Raw genomic sequence first — 13,680 nt, forward strand, 5'->3', positions numbered from 1 at the left:
CCACAGCATCACAGGCAATAGAGGCTGCTCCTTTGTACTGTCTCGAGACCACTGTCATGTGAATCCGTCACTGGCCACGATGTTATCTGTTGTGTGGCATAGACATGGCTGAGTCAAATTGTTCTCGGGAAGTTGGAAGAGAGAATAGTGTCACCTTTTGGGAGCCTGCCAAGTCTACCTGTGGGCTGATGCAGCCGACCCATAGAAGCCTTCAAGGGGGTCTGGAGATCTTCTAACATTAGCACAATGGAGAAGGTCACACTGCACATAGCCTGGACCGGTCTCTGGGACAGCCCTCCTCTTGGATTAAGCAGAGCAACTGATTGCTCAGACTAGGACCCTACAGGATGGTCACCCAAGCAACTGATTCAAGGTCAGTCCCCACAAGAAACGGGCAAGGTCACAATGGGAAAGCTCTTTCCAGACATAAGACCTTGCTGAAGCTCAAAGTAGCATGGCGCCAATGTTACTTTATTTTAAAAGCCAATTGTGTTATTGAAGAAGAGGCTGTGTTCTCTACCCATTTTGGCGATGGTTGGGGACTGCTTAGGGAACTGTCTTGAAGCTGTGTATGCTCCCGGGCCCGGTGTTTTCTGAAACAAGACAAAAAAGAGGGGAGGGGCTGGTGAGATCGGACAGTCTTAGCTCCTGTGTCCAGCTGCTGGATGAGCTGTGGCTGAATCATTCCCTGCAGGTGGAGATAAAGAGTGTGTCTTGAGACCTGGAGGGGCTTCTGTTGGATTTGCTGGGAGGCTGGGAGGTGCCAAGACAAAGGCAGGAAAGCCACGGACCACGGACACCTGCTGGGGGTGAGGGCAGGCTACCCTCTCCAGATACCTCCAAGTGTGATTTCTCCCAGTGGCACTGGCCCAGGCAGTTCCTGTCACAGAGGATGCCATCTTCCTCCTGACTACTGTCCCTGGTCTAGTGGCAAGTGGCTGGAGAGACTGGATTCTGCAACTACATGTTTAAGCCAAAAGCCCCAATTGGTTCTCGTGTTCCCATCACTGGCAGTATGACAGACTGAGGTGTATCTTAGCCCCATTTGTGGACTCCGTGACTCTCATTGTTTCTTTTAATTGTGTGTATGCTTGTGGGCATTTGCACATGGGCATGGTTGTGAGCCTCCTTCACGAGTCCTCTGCTAGGCTCTTAGCCTGAGTCATCTCTCCAGCCTGAGTGCTCAGTTTTAGACATCATGTGTTCATTTTGTTGACTTTTTTTTCTTATTTGCTTCTTCCTTTTCAGGACAAGGTTTCTCTGTGTAACATTCTTGGCTGTTCTGGAACTCACTTTGTAGACCAGCTGGCCTCGAACTCACAGAGATCCGCCTGCCTCTGCCTCCCAAGTGCTGGGATCAAAGGTGTGCGCCACCACCCCGCTTTCTTTGTTTTTTCAAGACAAAGTTTCTCTGTGTAGCCCTGGCTGTCCTAGATAGAACTTGCTCTGTAAACCTGACTGGCCTCAAACTCACAGAGATCTGCCTGCCTTTGCCTCCTGAGTGCTAGGATTAAAGGCGTGGATCACCACCAACTGGCTGTTGAAATTCTTAAACAAAACATTTTGCCAAAGTATTCAGTCAAAGTCTCTCTTTAGAGCAGAAATGAATGCCCTTTCCTCAGCCCGAGACCAGTTCTTGGTCACTGATGGCCATGTTGAAGATGTACACATTCTCGAAAGCCAAGTTGTCTTCATCTCAGGCCCCTTGGAAGAACACCAGTGTAGTGGTCAGGGGCAGGGTTTTCCAGGCATGGTGATTTGCACTTAGGTGGAGGCAGAAAGATCATGAGTTCAAGACCCAACTGGACTATACAGTAAGACTGTGTCTAAGAGAGAGAGAGAGAGGGACTTCAGAGGACTGAGTTGAGGCCCCAGCACCCAGAGAACAAGGCAAGCGTGATCTTGAATGTGCTGTGACCCCTGAGACAGAACAACTTCTGGGGCTTGCTGGCTGCCTTCTTAGCTGAAATATGTGCGTTCTGCATTCAGGGAGAGACTCTGCTTCAAAAGAATAAGGCAGGGGTGCCTCTTCTGGTCCACACACATGCTGTCTCTCTCTCTCTCTCTCTCTCTCTCTCTCTCTCTCTCTCTCTCTCACACACACACACACACACACACACACACACACACACACTTCACAGCCACATACACACACAAACAAAAAGGAGGAAAAGAACATCAATGATAAAGGCTTCCAAATCCAGCAAACCTGGGTTTGAGTCCTGGCGCCAGTACCCAGTATGGCCCCAAGCCACCAATTTGTACAGTGTTTTTGCCTGGCAGGGGGAAACAAGGCTCACTGGGGCCCTGCCAAATCAGACAGTGCTCTGCCCAGCCAGCCCCTGGCGTCTTGGCTCCATCACTGCCATCCAGCATTCTCACTCCTGGTCATGCCTGCCCTTCCTTGCTCAGTCTGTCTCTTTGAGAGGCAGCGGGTGGAAAGAGCATCACCCCTGAGCATGGAACCGAGCAGTCAGCCTGGCAGATGACATCAGCTGCCTACAAAAGCTGCCTTTTAAAGGCAGGATGTTTGCTTGGCCAAGAGCAAAGGAGCAGCCTGGAAATCTAATCAAGTCCTGGCCACACGTCAAGGGAAGCGGAAGCCTTTATTAGCGCTATTAATGGGGACGCAGCAGGAGCGTGCAGTACTGGAAGGCCGAAGGGGACGCGCGCACAAAGCCGCCCCCTCGGAAGGCTGCCGGCTGTGGCCCTGTCATCCTACTGTAGAACATCCAGTACAACTCTCCAGTCCTAATTTTCCTGTCACCAGGTGATCTTGAAGTTTTTTCTCTAAGAGAAAGGAACAACTCCAGACACCAGCCCCTACTTAGTGGACACTGTCCTTTCTAGCAATCTACTCGGTTTTCTCGGGAGTTTGGTTATCGTGAGGAAGGCCTGACCTATAGACCCAGTCGGATGTCTGTTTTGAATACTGCTGATGCCACCAAAGTATGGAAGTTCTCCAGCCACTTGTCCGTCTGTCTGTAATCACACTGACTCCGCGTCTGCATCACATCTCCAAACAATGGTCCCTACAGCCCAGCCACTCTACAGTGGACATTTTGAAGGCGCCAGCCCTTGTCTTAGGGTTACCTCCTCAGCCCAAATTTCACGTGTCCGTAACTGAGAGACAGGGCACAGCTTTGGGTGTGATTGCCCATCTCGAGGCCCCTATCCTCAGCCTGTAGGATACAGAAATAAATTAGGTGGGGTGGCAAAGGGCTAACCTGGGTACCTGTGGGCAGCTGCTGCCACTCAACTCCTAATCCTTGAGCCCAAAAGTCTACTCTTGGCTCTCCCTGTAAGGTCCATAAACCTTCGAAAAACAGTGGAAACCTCTGACTGGCTAGTAACAGACTTCTCATCTCCCAGGAGAGGAAGGGGAGCCTGCCCACTTTGGTGAGGAGTCCTCCTGGATAGGTATGCAGCTCATCCCAATCTCCCAGGAGAGGAAGGGGAGCCTGCCCACTTTGGTGAGGAGGTCCTCCTGGATAGGTATGCAGCTCATCCCAATCTCTCAGGAGAGGAAGGGGAGCCTCACTTTGGTGAGGAGTCCTCCTGGATAGGTATGCAGTTCATCCCAATCTCTCAGGAGAGGAAGGGGAGCCTCACTTTGGTGAGGAGTCCTCCTGGATAGGTATGCAGCTCATCCCAATTTCCCAGGAGAGGAAGGGGAGCCTGCCCACTTTGGTGAGGAGTCCTCCTGGATAGGTGTGCAGCTCATCCCAATCTCTCAGATCAACCACTGGCAATACTTGGTCCTCTACACAGAGGAAGATCTTGAAAAAGAGGGAATTCAGGATGCAGAATATGCAATAGTCATTGGCTTCAAGGTACCTGAATCAGGACCAATACCTAGAAACTAAAGGGCTCAGTTAGCAGAGCTGATGGTTCTCACTCGGGCTCTAGAATGGTCCCGAAGAAACAGAGTTAATATTTACACGGACTCCAAAGATGCTTTCCTTGTCCTCCATGCCTAAGACACCCTTTGGAAGCAAAGATGGCTTCCAAGAATGTCTGGGACCTGAACCCTGTGAAACATTCCCAAGAAATGCTCAAGCTTCTAAGAGTGGTCCCTTTACCCACCCAAGTGGCTGTGATCCACTGTCCTGAGCAGTCAGAAAGGGGACAACCCAATACCAGAGGAAATAGGATGACAGATTCTGAGGTCACAAGAGCTACATGGGACACCTAGAAAGCCCTGTCCTCCAGCGAGGGTTCCTGCTGCCTCTCGAGAGACCCGAGGATCCTTCAGAGGAAATGGCAGGGTGGCATTTAGTCCCTGCAGGGTGGCGGTGGTTAGTGTCGAGAGGACCAACTGTTGTTGCCAATGGCTCTGCAGTGGAAAGTCTTGGAGATCCTGCATCAACTCTGTCACCCAGGACAGGAAAACATACTTACTTTGAGGGGAAAAAAAAGCTGTTTCTAGGATGAGGTTTACATGAGGCAGTCCAGCACGTGAAATGTGTCTCCCTTGAACGACCACCTGCAGCCTCTGGTACCCAGGGACAGAGCATTCACCGTGGGAAAGGCTAGCAAGCAGACTCCTCCAAACATCTCCCAGCCTTGGCAGACACTTCTCAGGGAGGATGGAGGCTTCCGTGTAAAACAGAAAAGGCCTCTGAGATGATTACAATGTTATTTTCTGAAATCATTCCTGGACATGGCCTACCTTGGCCTTCAGTGGCCTGCCTTTAAGACAGAAGCAGCTCGGGGTCTAGCCAAAGTCTTGGGACTTCAATACAACCTCCATCGTGGTCGTGCGTGACAATCCCCATCTGAGCACGTGGAATCCTAAGACCCCCGCCCCCGCCCCCCTACACACACATAGGTATCTGGCTTAGCATACTTACTGAACTAACAGGCAAGAATCGGGGAACCTTGGATCGAAAACAAGAGGTGACGGAGCCTACTGGGGGTGCTTTCAAGTCGTATTCACCTGGTCCCGGACCTTCGTGCTGAAAAATATTTTTAAAAAGAGAGCAGGGTGGGGGGAGAAATTTCATTTTCACCAATGTTTGGTGTATTTTAAGGCACTGTTTGCCTTCTACAGATAAACACATAACCAATGCTGTGATAGAAAGTTCCCGGATGGGGCTTGCAGGGTCTTACATGGGTGTGATCTAAAGGCAGAAGGAACTGGAGTCGTCTGTGTGCTGTTTGCCTCAGCTGCCCCAGGTATAACCACGAGAGGAGGAGAGACTGGGTGGCCTAGGAGTATGTCTTAGGGTTTCTGTTGCTGCGGTGAAACACCGTGAGATAGAAAGGGTTTGTTTGGCTTACACTTCCATACCGCTGTTCTTTACTGACAGAAGTCAGGACAGGAGCTCGAGCAGGGCAGGACCCTGCAAGCAGGAGCTGATGCAGAGGCCATGGAGGGGAGCTGCTTGCTGGCTTGCTCTTCATGACTTGCTCAACCTGCTTTCTTTTATTTTAATTTTATTGATTTTTATTGAGCTCTACATTTTGCTCTGCTCCCCTCCCTGCCTCTCCCCTATCCTTCAGCCTTCTCCCACGATCCCCATGCTCCCAATTTATTTAGAAAATCTTGTCTTTTTCTACTTCCCATGTATATTAGATCTATGTATGTCCCTCTTAGGGTCCTCATTGTTGTCTAAGTTCTCTGGGATTGTGAATTGTAGGCTGGTTTTCTTTGCTTTATGCTTAAAAACCACTTATGAGTGAGTACATGTGATAATTGTCTTTCTGGGTCTGAGTTACCTTACTCAATATGATGTTTTCTAGCTCCACCCATTTGCCTGTAAATTTCAAGACGTCATATTTTTTTTCTGCTGTGTAGTACACCACTGTGTAAATATAACCACATTTTCCTTATCCATTCTTCAGTCAAGGGGCATTTAGGCTGTTTCCAGGTTCTGGCTATGACAAACAAAGTTGCTATGAACATAGTTGAGCACATGTCCTTGTAGCACAATTGAGCATCTTTTGGGTATATACCCAATAGTGGTATTACTGGGTCTTGAGGAAGGTTGTTTCCTAATTTTCTGAGAAATCGCCACAGTGACATCCAAAGGTCAGCCTGCTTTCTTCTAGAACACAGGACCACCAGCCCAGGGATGACACCACCCAATAGGCTGGGCCCTCCTCCATCAATCTTTAATTAAGAAAATGCACTATAGCCAGATTTTACGTTGGCATTTTCTCAACTGAGGCTCCCTCCTTTCAGATAACTCTAGTCGCTGTCAAGTTGACATAAACTAGTCAGCACAGGGTATGTCTTCTTGCCTCGCTCCTGCAGGCTCCTGTCCCATGTTCCGTACCCCGTTTGCATCCACACGTCTCCAGTCAGCCAGCCTGCTTGTTGATCTGAGCATGAGCTGTGAATTTGATCTGATATTGGTTTTAGAAAACACACTGACTTTGTATGAGAGCAATCATCTGTTATTTTTGGCTGAAAAGTTCTCCCAGCAATTTGCTGGAGCAAGCACGATGCTATTGGATAAACAGAAATGGCGATTTAAAAAACAGCACACAGGAAAATTAAGAAAAGATAATTCACAAAGACAGAAATGCAAATATTCAACGAGAAAACTTCATTCACAACCAGGTAACTTCCAACTAAAACTGCTAACAGTGGTATTCTTCCCAAATGAAAAAGAGGACTGTCAGTGGTTGTCTTAGTTAGGGCTCTGTTGCTGTGAAGAGACACCTTGACCACAGCAACTCTTCTAAAGGAAACATTTAATTGGGGTGGCTCACTTACAGTTTCAGAGGCTCAGTCCATTATGATCATGAAGGGAGGATGGAGGCATGCAGGCAGATGTGGTGTGGGAACTGAGAGTCCGTACATCTTGACTCAGAGGCAACAGGAAGTTGACTGACTGTCACACTTAGTGAAGCTTGAGAAACAAGACCTCAAAGTCCGCCCCACAGTGACACACTTCCTCCAACAAGGCCACACCTTTGAACAGCGCCACTCCCTTTGAGCACCATTTTCTTTCAAGGACAGAGAACACTTACATAGCTTGTGTTCCACAAAAAAGAATTGAAAAAGGAGAAAGGATGGGTGAGCCTGAGCAGAGGTGGTGCACATCTTTAATCCCAGGACTCAGGAGGCAGAGGCAGGTGGATCATTATGAGTCCAAAGCCAGCCTGCTCTACAGAGTTAGTTCCAGGACAGTCAAGGCTACACATAGTAACCCTGCCTAAAAAATCCAGATAGATAGATAGATAGATAGATAGATAGATAGATAGATAGATGATAGATAGACAGATATAGATAGATATAGATAGATAGATATAGATAGATAGATGATAGATAGATAGATAGATAGATAGATAGATAGATAGATAGATAGGTAGATAGATAGAGATAGATAGATGATAGATAGATAGATAGATAGATAGATAGATAGATAGATAGATAGATAGATAGATAGATACAGATAGATGATAGATAAAAAGAGAAGCAAGAAGCCGGGCGGTGGTGGCGCACGCCTTTAATCCCAGCACTCGGGAGGCAGAGGCAGGCGGATCTCTGTGAGTTCGAGACCAGCCTGGTCTACAAGAGCTAGTTCCAGGGCAGGCTCTAAAAACCACAGAGAAACCCTGTCTCAAAAAAAAAAAAAAAAAAAGAGAAGCAAGGAGGGAGAAAGAAAATGACCTGAAGATTAGCAAGCATGAACACTCCTCAGTATAATTTGATAAAACTTTCTGCAGTAGGCTGTCAAGATCTGAAATGACTTTAAAATGCACAGGCCAGTTCCGAGGTGGGGAGAAAGAGATCCAAAGAGGTATTTGGGTGGGACTGCAGGAATCTCTCTCCCATTTTCAAGTTGCCAGTGTTTGTTGCCTCAAGGGTGGAGTAGGTTAAAACCCAGAGAAGAGTCTTTCTGGCAGAATGTCTTGGCTGTACCCCTAAAACAAGTGGAGGAATGGGTTGAAAATGGGAGAGAAAGCAGGGAAATGTCCAGAAGCTAATCACTGCTGAGTAGGCAGAGGAGGATTCTCTGTAATAGTCTCCCTTGCATGTCCAGGTATGGATGCTGTTTTTGTTTTTTGTTTTTTGTTTTTTTTGTGGTGCTGGGGATCAAACCCAGGGCCTTGTGATGCTAGGTGAGCATCTGCCATAGACCTACATACCAAACCATAAGCCCTATGTTCACAGTATGAAATTAAAACCAGTACCAAGGGGCTGGAAGGATGGCTCAGTGTTTAAGGGTGGGTACTGTAAAGAGAAGAGGGAGGAGGAGGAAGGAAAAGGAAAAAAAATAAAACAACACTAAAAAAGAGAAGTTTCTATTGCTCTTGCAGAAGACTGAGGTTGGGTTCCCAGCATCTCCACAGAGGCTAAGAATGGCCTGTAATTCCAGTTCTAGAAGCTCTGACGCCCTCTTCTGGTCTCTGAGGGCACCTGCACTCACGAGTGCACACACACACACACACACACACACACACACACACACACATAACTTTTAAAAGATGAAAATATTTTTTTTAGAAAATGTGTACTCCTTTGACCTAACCATTCTACTCTTAGGCATTCATCCTAAGAAAGGACGTGAATGTGTGTATGTGAAGATGGAGCCACAGATGTCCACAGTGACGCTGCTTCCAAATGCAAAGAGTTGGAAATAAACTAAGTGACCGGTAATGTTTTCCTGATTGAATAATTTAACTCAGTGTTGTTATGACTATAAAATAACTTTGTATTTGTTGTGTTTTTCAAGACAGGATCTCAATATGTAGACCATACTTGCTTCGAACTCCCAGTCCTCGGCTGGCCTCTGAGTGCCGGACGTGGGCTACCAGGTCCAACATGTAAGTTTTCAAGCCCCAGGTAGGAGAGCACCACTCTCGGAATCACTGATAGGACAGCCAAACTGTGGAGTGGGCCAAACTGGCTTCTGTTACTTTCCCCAGATGTGTCAGATAGTAAGCTGATGTGAACAGATGTTAGACTTGATCTTAGCTGCAGGTTTTTCTTTTTTCTTTTTTGTTGTTTTTTCGAGTCTGGGTTTCTCTGTAGCTTTGGAGCCTATCCTGGAACTAGCTCTTGTAGACCAGGCTGGCCCCAAACTCACAGAGATCCTCCTGTCTCTGTCTTCCAAGTGCTGGGATTAAAGGTGCGCGCCACCATTACCCGGCTTAGCTACAAGGTTTTCCTAGACAGGATTTCACTGTGTAACCCTGGCTATTCTGGAACTCACTCTGTAGACATGGCTGGCCTCGAACTCAGAGAGATCCACCTGCCTCAGCCTCCTGAGTCCTTGGATTAAAGGTGTGCACCACCACCACCACCTGGCAATAATCTATATTTTCTAATTTCTCTACAATGAACAAACACTCTCAAAATATGAAAAAAAAAACATAACTAGAATATATATAAGTGAATATGGAAATTAGATAAAGGGAAGGAGGAACAGGAGAGCTAAGTCAGCACAAAGCCAGAACACAGATATGCCTGGGTAAGGACTCTGTCAAGTGGGCCCCAGGGACTTGGCAAAACAAGTGCCTGGACCACAGATCCTCAAGGAACTTCTGAGCAAGGCCCCTGTGCAGCTGGTGGGTGCAACAGCAGTGCAATTAGGGCTGCCACTCTCAATTATTCTGCCCTGAGAGCAAGCAGTCTGCCACTAATAGCCAGGGACAAGTGTGAGCACCGAGGGACTGGTGATGAAAGCGGTCATTTTAATAAATCACAGCCGAGGTGAAAGCCCTAATGTCTCAAACTGATGCACACAGGCCACAGAGGTCATCTTTAGGGAGAAGGTCTCTCATGGTGTCACCTCTACCTGAGCCTGCATTGAAGGACCAGGGACAAAGAAGTAACAGCCTTGAGAATTGGGCAGAGACCATTTCTTCGGTCTTTTCTTTTTCTAGCTGTGACCATTGAGACTTTCAAGCCGGGTGAGTGGCCGGCCAAAGATGATGCTGAGTGTGGCATCCTTTCTGCACCTGGGATAATGGAAGAGCTGCCTCCTGCCCTCTTTTCCCTAAGCCTAACTGCTTTTTTTTTTTAATCCCCTGGGAATCTGAGAGTCAACCCTGATGAAGCAATGACTTCATTGTTCCTGTTGCCACCCTGCAGCTGCCCTGAATGGGGGGTCATCTGAATCACAGGGGCTAAGGCAGGAAACAGGAAGAAATTAATGCCACATGTGACAGATGGAATCCTCCTGTGTAACATTAGGGAAGTGGATATAGTTCCCAAAGCATATTCCAAAGCCACGGGAATGCCATGGAAAGCCGGAACTGTACCAGGTGAGACTGGTCAGAAAGTGGCTCCAGCAGACCCCTGTCCAGCCCTCCCCAAGGACAGCAGGGGTGAGGAGTGCAGGAGGTATGCATTTCTCGACCCATTTCAAAGAGGCTTTTAAAGTAATCGTTTACAGTGTGTCCTACCTTTCTGAAGTTGACACCTCCTACACGGAGGGCCACCAGATCACTGCCTCCTAGAAGGTGACCTGGAACTTTGGCTTCCCTGGTGCGCCCTGTGGTCAAGAAGGCAAGTACGTGGCTGAGCCACAGCAGTCAGCCCCTCTCGAATAAGCAGAAGCAATGGTCCCTAAGCCTTGCTTTTGTTAGAGCCGTGTTTTGATATCTCTTGAGTTTCCCCGAAGCCGACCGTTGTAGAGATGCCATAGTCAGGGTCACTACTGCTGTGACAAATCACCATGACCAAAGCAAGTTGGGGAGGAAAGGGTTTATTTGGCTTATGCTTCCAGGTCACCGTTCATCATCAAAGGAAGTCAGGACAGGAACTCAAACAGGGCAGGAACCTGGAGTCAGGAGCTGATACAGAGGCCATGGAGGGGTGCTGCTTACTTACTGACTTGCTCCTCATAGCTTTCTTGACCTGCTTTTTTATAGAACCCAGGACCATCAGCCCAGGGATGGCACCACCCACAATGCTATGGGCCCTGCCCCATTAGTCACTAATTAAGAAAATGCCGTATAGCTGACTCTTACGGAGGCCTTTTCTCAGCTGAGGTTCCCTCCTTTCAGATAACTCTAGCTTCTGTCAAGTTGATATAAAACTAGCCAGCACAATAGACTATTGACACTTGGCCCCAGGGGAGGACAGAATTGCCACCTGGCTTGGCATCCTAGAACTTGGGGCCAGCAGAAAGCACAGGAAACTTTGTGATGCACTTCCCTCTGCTTGGGTGGGGGAGGCCTCCATCCCCTCCTGATGATAACAGTATCCACCCTCCCCTTTGCTTTCTAATGAGGGCAACTTTTGCCAGCTGCAGCTGTGGGAGTTACACAGATGAATGCAGTATGATCTGGACTGAGCTCAGAGGAACTTATACATGGGAGAAGGTCACAGACGGAACTGGGCACATCAGGAAAGAATGGATGAAGCTCCTGGCAGGGCTGGTGCTGAGGGAGGGCCCATCTAGGAGCTAGGCCCTGGTGGCCCTGGGCTGTGCTGTCAAGACGGCCATAATATAAAACCAAAGGCAGGAGCAAAAGACTCAGAATGCAGGGGCTCTATGGATTTTTTTTGGAGTGCTGACCCTGAAGCTTGGCTGACTGATTCTGGCTTGCAATGGCCGATGGCACTGTAGAAATGGTAGACCTTTAGTAACCCCTAGCCTCCCAGATAGTACTGTTCCTCTGGGCTAAGAGCATAGGACAGCTGTATCTGCCTGCAGAGGCCTCTCAGGGGCAGTAAGAGCAGCCATGTCCAGTGCCTGGAGCCTGTGCTGCGGCAGACCACACTGTCCCGACTTACACAGCCAGTGAATTCTTGCTGTGCTTGACTGTGCTGAATGGTGCATGCTGTCTCTACCTATACCTCGGGCATTTTTAAGTTCTATGAATTCTGAATTCTCAGGACCTCAGAATATGACTTTATTTGAACATAGGGTCTATGTCATTGAGATCTCATCCTCACGGGGAACACATGCCCAGTGTGACTGGTGGCCCTTTGTTAAAAATGGGACACTTGTTTGTATGTCTTTATTGCCAACTAGGACTCAGTTCTCAACAAGAACAGAGTGTTTTGGGTTTTTGTTTGTTTTTTGTTTGGGTTTTTTGTTTTTTTGCTTGTTTGTTTTCAAAACAGGATTTCTATGTGTGACCCTAGGTGTCCTAGAGACCAGGCTGGCTTTGAACTCAGACATACATTTCTTATTTTCATAGCTTATATTTTAGTGAGCAACATCCACCTCACTAGAAAAAAATGAATATTATATATAATGTGTATGTCACCCAAAGGGCTGGATGTGATGTAAGAAGGTGCACTGATTGGTCCCGGGGTCCCCAAGAAGCCCCTTGAAGAGCTATATCTGACCTGGGATGGACGGAAGAAGAGGAGGCGTTTGCAAGGCAACACAGCTGAAGGAAGGGTTGGCACAGGAAACCGCGGCCAGGAAGGTCAAGGCAGGGCAAAAGGGCAAATAGAGAGGGTGTACTGATCATTTCAACCCCAGTATAAGAGTGAACGGGAATAGAAACTGGTCTGTGCTACTCTAAGTCAGGTTAGCAGGCCTGGGAGAGCTCGCTCTGCGCACGTAAACAGAAGGGCTCTGTTTACCTTTCAGATTCATGTATCAGCCCCAGGAGTTGGAGCTGATGCGCCTATCAAATCTCCGCCAAACAAAGCTCACTGTAGCCTGCTGTGCACAAGGTATTATTACTGTGAGAGATTCTGGGAGCTATCGGAAACATTAGTGTATGAACACTGACCACAGGATGCTGCGATCTAAATGCAAGGAGACTGATTCCCTCTAAATAATAGAAGGAAGATTCAAGAGTAACAATAAAGCAAGCTGTGGTGGAAAAGGAATATGCGGACTAGCGAGCGGGCTCAGCAGTAAGGGGCAGAGTTCAGATTCCCAAATCCCGAATAAATGCTGGTGGCTGTGGCAGCCTGCCTGTCACTTCAGCTTTCAAGGACAGAGACAGGGGATCCCTAGCAGACACTGGCTGGTGAGACCAGCTGTACTGGAGAGCTCTGGGTTTGCTTGAGAGACCCTGCCTCAATAGATAAGATGGAAGAAAGATCAAGGGAGATTCTTGTCATCAATCCCAGACTTCCACACTTGCAGACACACCCAAAATGTGCACTCACACACATGCACACACACATACACACATGCACACTCACATACACACATGCACACACACATACACACATGCACACACATATACACACATGCACACACACATACACACATGCACACACATATACACACATGCACACTCACATACACACATGCACCCTCACATACACACATGCACACTCACATACACACATGCACACTCACATACACACATGCACACTCACACACATGCACACTCACATACACACATGCACACACACATACACACATGCACACACACATACACATATGCACACTCACATACACACATGCACACTCACATACACACATGCACACACACATACACACATGCACACTCGCATACACACATGCACACTCACATACACACATGCACACACATACACACATGCACACTCACACACATGCACACACACATACACACATGCACACTCACATACACACATGCACACTCACATACACACATGCACACACACATACACACATGCACACTCACATACACACATGCACACACACATACACACATGCACACTCACATACACACATGCACACTCACATACACACATGCACACACACATACACACATGCACACTCACATACACACATGCACACTCACATACACACATGC

At 47.8% G+C, this 13,680-nt stretch overlaps 1 protein-coding gene across 1 annotated transcript in view; it reads right to left on the minus strand.

Annotated features, from left to right (window-relative positions):
* Positions 1-476: 476 nt before the first annotated feature.
* The window catches only part of Stpg4 (sperm-tail PG-rich repeat containing 4), a 55,886-nt gene continuing 42,682 nt past the window's right edge, over positions 477-13,680 (minus strand). Inside the window, exons 6-7 of the mRNA XM_075955663.1 lie at positions 4,854-4,958; positions 477-593 (exon numbers count right to left, since the gene is read on the minus strand). Of these exons, the coding sequence (XP_075811778.1) occupies positions 477-593; positions 4,854-4,958 (222 nt within the window). The remainder of the gene's footprint in view (positions 594-4,853; positions 4,959-13,680) is intronic.

The sequence above is a fragment of the Microtus pennsylvanicus genome, chromosome 21 (assembly GCF_037038515.1).
Source record: "Microtus pennsylvanicus isolate mMicPen1 chromosome 21, mMicPen1.hap1, whole genome shotgun sequence".
NCBI lineage: Eukaryota > Metazoa > Chordata > Mammalia > Rodentia > Cricetidae > Microtus > Microtus pennsylvanicus.